The sequence below is a fragment of the Penaeus chinensis genome, chromosome 2 (assembly GCF_019202785.1).
Source record: "Penaeus chinensis breed Huanghai No. 1 chromosome 2, ASM1920278v2, whole genome shotgun sequence".
In the NCBI taxonomy this organism is placed as follows: Eukaryota; Metazoa; Arthropoda; class Malacostraca; order Decapoda; family Penaeidae; genus Penaeus; species Penaeus chinensis.
The window spans coordinates 17114881-17119880 of record NC_061820.1 but is presented as its reverse complement, the minus strand read 5'-3'; the positions used below and the strand labels follow the sequence as shown (position 1 = coordinate 17119880).

Genomic DNA, 5000 nt, shown 5'->3' with positions numbered 1-5000 from the left:
TATATATATATATATATATATATATATATCCATTTCCATATTTTTACACATTAACGTTTCTCACAATCGTGCGGTCCAAAGACCCAATTTGACAATCCCAGACCCAACCTCGCATCCATTTTTCAAAAAGAAGAAAAAAGAAAAGGAAACCACAACTCCACTGATTTTTGACACCTGCCACTTCCAGGGTGAGGGGAAGGGCGGGGAGGGGGGGATGTGCAGCGGAAGAGAGGACACGAAAAAAAGGAAAGAGAGAGGAAGAGAATGAAGGAGGAGAAGGAGGAAGGGAAGAGGAGGGGTGAAAGAGAAGAAAGAAAAGAAGATGAGAAAGGAAGAGAGAAAGAGGGAGAGAGAACGGAGGGGAAGGGGTGGAAAAGGCGAGGAGAAAGAGGGAAGAGGACACGAAAGAAGAATCAAAAGAGAGACCGAAAGAGGTTCACGTGACTTTCTCTCATGTCTTCCATTATTACTGGATACTTAACAGTTCTCCGAGCGGTGTTTTAATGAGCAGCATGTACGATTCTCCTTGTTAAAACTCTGTTCTTGGGGTTGGGTTCAAAAGACTGAATGAAAGAAGTCAAGTACAAGAATGTACACACACACACACACACACACACACACACAGCCTGTGTGTGTGTGTTAATGTGTATGTGTGTGCTTCCGTGCGTCCGCGCACGCGCGTGTATATCTGTGCTTGTATGTTTGTATGTGTGTGTTGTGAAGTTTGAGTATATATTCACTGTCCATATGTATAAACAGAAACAGGAGAGCAAGAAGTATGACAAAACTCTCAGTACCGATAAGTCGAATATTAAAGTCAGACAAAATTGGGACAGAGATAGCCACTTGTTTTATTGTGTTTATGAATCGTTCGTTTACATGGCATCAACAGGGGGTGCTGGCCGGGAGCCACAATGATGTAACAAGTGATTTTACTGGTCATAAATATGTTAAAGTACAGACATTTAGTACATGGTAGTCCCTCCACGAGGATCATTTATTCATTCATCAATACCCTTTTTAGGTCTTAATACATTGAGATTAGAAACGTGTATACATTATATACATTATACATTTTCACTATTATATTTTCCGTCAAGCCAGTTTTTTCTTACAAGAAACACCGATGTCAGTATCATTTAAGAGCTTCAGTTTCTGGTAAAGTTTTACATCGCTCTCGAGAATAAAGAAGTAATTAGGGTCCTGGTCGCAGTCTACAAGAAGGTACCCGACCCCTTCCATGTAGCTAACGAAGCTCGGGTCGTACTTGCCTTGCTGTCTGCTTATGTAATGCTCGACAACCATCGCCCTTATTTTCACTTTATCGAAGGGAATCGTTTTCAGGATGTCCCGCTCGCCCCCTTGGGTGTCCAGAGAAAGGAAGTCCACCGTCGTCGTGTTGAGGGCGAGCAGGTACGACCACAGGGGAAAGCATTGCGCCACAGTGTACTCCTGGGTCCACGATCCCATCAGCCAATCGAAGTTCCCAGCGCCTGCAGGGTTGATTTCGAAGTTTTCTGCTCGGTAGAACCAAGGGTAGGCTATTTCGCCCTTCTTCTGCGCCGTCGCCTCGAAGACCGCCTGTCGCGGGTACGTCGTGGTTGACAGGCAAGTGTTAGAGGTCCAGGCGCGTCGTCTTTTCCAGACGAGGTAGCGGAAAGTCACGGCCGTTGGCTCCACTAGCAGCCCCGTCCAGTTGTTGCTGCGCTCCAGCCACAGGGTGTTGGACAGCAGCTCCCCGTTCAGAGCTCCGGCCTCCACGAAGAACCCGTGTTTCTGCTCGCCAAGGAAGTGCTTCACATATTTATGAATGAACGGCCAGCTGAACTTCCTTATCCCTAGGTCGGAGGAGCCAGTGAGGTTATAAGGCAACGTAGAAGGAGGCCGCAGATGGCGGCTAAACAGCTCGGACACCACCTGTGGATCATCGGCACTCAGCGGTCCTCGCAGGCGGTGCAAAAGTTCAGGGTAACTCACCTGCAGTAGTTCTTCTTTCGAGTTATTTGTGGATCTTTGGCTTAGGCTGGGATGTCTGTTGAGGATCAGCACAAAAAACGACGTCTGAAAAAGAAGCGTTACGTTTTTTCCAAGATATAAGCAAAGTATTGGTGATGTACAAACCGAATTTCATTCGCAATTAACCGCAAACACAAAGTAATTTTTTCCGTACCAGCACGAGCGATCCTGCCAAGGGGACTATGGGGTGACACTTGGCCAGACGGCGACGCCAAATCTTCCCTCCTGCTCTCATAGCTGTGGGCGAGCATCATGTTATCACTTTTCTTTGGCGGAAAAAACACACATTCCATTGATTTCCTAAGCTGATTCAGGTTAATCAAGTTCAGCATGAAATCACGTATTATTGTCGTTTTGCACTAAATTAAAAACATCCCTAGTCACAGCATGAATATCAAAACACAGAGCACAGTTTTAGGATATTCCAAGAATATATCACTTGGCAAGAATCTGCATCAAACTGCATAAGAAATCTACAGCTAAAAAGTCACCTGTTATCCTCTCCGGCTTGGCCGTTACCATGCAGTGTGTAAGTCATCCCAGACTCCTCTCGTGGCCATAGTCTGGAAGAGAGTAAAGTGTTATCCTCATGGTTATTTTGCAGTTTCTAATTTAGAAATGCTAAATCTAGAAAGCTAATACTATTTTGCTGCAGGAAGGATAAAGCAGAGAAATGAACGAGCAATATTTGTTGCGTTTTCCTGGAAGCTTGTTTGTGCTCGCTTGGTATGCGAAGAGCGCTTTGCAGATGTATGCATGCGTTTGTGTGCGTGTGCATGTTCATATATGACCATAAGCTGTGATGCACCAATTTTATATGTCATGTACGCACTGTCTGTGTGCCCGCACTGTGCACCCATTCGTACACAGAGAAGGTAATAAGACCCAGCCACGGGAGAGCAGGCTTGCGTTGGCCACGTGTTTTGCGAGCCCTGACACCGCGCAGTGAAGATAACCCCAGTCGCCCTTTATCCCAGAACCTCTTAACGTCATAATGAGGCAACAGAAGTTCTAAAGCGGCCAACTATTGTCTACGAACAGTGGAGCCGCGCCTAAGAGGTAGTTCGCGCCCACGCGAGACGGTGGGCGGACGCCTACACTGTTCTCGTGTGAACCTTCGCTCTTGGGAACATGCCACGACGCTTCAAATCGCGTCACTCGGCTTCCGTCATCTTCATTCGATCTGTTTACAACTTTTATTTCTTGATAATTCCCCAACTGAATCCCGCTGTTTTCTTTGGGATGTGTCCACGTTTTATCATAGTTGATCAACAAATTGCTCCTCAGACACTTTTTTTCGCTTCGCAATCGCATTCACTGATTTTCTCAAACAGTTTCATCTTCATTTCACATTTCTTTACCCGTCGGTTCCTAGTCGTTTCCCATCTCCATCCCCATTTCTCTTCCCGCTTCTGATTTTTTTCTGTCTTACCGCTCTGCAAATCCTTTCCTTATTTTCGTCGGCGCCCGCAACTTCCTTGTCATTAAATCTTCCCCATGAAGAAACGCCGTGTCGCCGGGCGTGTTTATCCTCGTGGCCGTGATGAGAAACGATGGCACGACAAACCGTGTTTATCGATGTTCTATTATTTCCTTCTAACTTGCTGCGGATATTAATATACCAGCGATTTACACTTCCCGGAACACGACCCTCACAGACCACCTACGCGAGGCTCTGTCTGCCGATGATAAATACAAGAATCTTAGATAAAATAGTGTTTACTGCCTAAACGTAAATAGTGTTGCCAGGCTGAACGCGCAGGGAGGAAGGCTGCTTGCGCTCCCTGAAACAGTCTTGCCAGGTAAGTATACCGACGCAGTGTTGCCAAGGTGAGTACCACTCAGGCTGCCAAATTTACCAATTGAAGAGGCGCTTTAGTAGAAAGAAACACATTTCTTATTAGTTATTATCATTATCATCATCATTTCATTATTATTATTATCATTTCATTATTAGTATTTATTGTTTTTAGAGTTTTAGTAGCATTTCATTATTATTATTATTACTATATCTTTATTGTCTTTTCATTATTACTATATCTTTATTGTCTTTTCATTATTACTATATCTTTATTGTCTTTTCATTATTACTATTTTGTTATTTCATTATTAAAAGCATTTCATTATTGTCATAATTATAATTTTATTATTTTATTATTACCATTTCATTAATACTTTAATCATAATTTCATTAACATTATGATAACATTTCATCATTATTAAAATGATAATTTCATGATCATTTTTACTATTACTGTTACCATTACTATTGTCATTATCATTATTACCACTATCATTACTATTATTATCACTGTCATTATTAGCATCATTTCATTATCATTGTTATTGTAAATGCTATTATCATAACTACTACTAAAACTATTTGCTGTTTTGGTGTTATTATTACCATCATTATCACTACTATCACTATTATTGTTCTTATCTTTATTATTATCGCCGTTATTATACGCAACTGATAGCAATACAGAAGCAAAGTCGAGGAAAATAACTACCATCAAGACAGCCCATGGTTATTAGAGGTCTGTGGGCCTCATTCGGACATAGCGATTTCAATACGAGAAAACTGACCCGACCAAAAAACAGACAGACTAAAAAAATGGCCTAAAAAAACAACAACAGATGAAAGAGAGAGTTGCATATGCCTCTTCTTCTTCTAGCAATCTACTGCCAAATCTGGTTGCCAAAATTCCTTATTCAGTGTATTTGCAAGAAAAGAAAGACGTTTGATTTTCTATTCCCGCCAAAACGATTAAAGCCATGTCTTTAGTTCTCTTTCTAAACAGTAAGACAGACCAATGCACTGTTAAAGAAACAAGTAAATGATAATAAAAAAAATAAGCAAGTTGAATGGAAGACGCTGATAAGGGAATTGCATGCATGATATACTAACTGCAATTTGTAATAATAGAGACGATAATGATGATAACAAAAGCGATATTTTCATTGATATAGATTATGAATAT

General features: G+C 41.8%; 1 protein-coding gene across 4 annotated transcripts in view; it reads right to left on the bottom strand.

Moving 5' to 3' along the window:
* Positions 1 to 847: 847 nt before the first annotated feature.
* Positions 848 to 5000, bottom strand: part of LOC125033947 — a 23071-nt gene continuing 18918 nt past the window's right edge. Inside the window, exons 1-4 of one of the 4 annotated variants that reach the window (XM_047625558.1) lie at positions 2849 to 3821; positions 2508 to 2579; positions 2171 to 2253; positions 848 to 2061 (exon numbers count right to left, since the gene is read on the bottom strand). In XM_047625558.1, coding sequence (XP_047481514.1) covers positions 1096 to 2061; positions 2171 to 2253; positions 2508 to 2538 — 1080 coding nt within the window. In that variant the 5' untranslated portion in view covers positions 2539 to 2579; positions 2849 to 3821 and the 3' untranslated portion in view covers positions 848 to 1095. Of the gene's footprint in view, positions 2062 to 2170; positions 2254 to 2507; positions 2580 to 2848; positions 3822 to 5000 lie in introns of those variants that run through there. The other 3 variants (XM_047625542.1, XM_047625550.1, XM_047625567.1) reach the window with 3 other exon arrangements.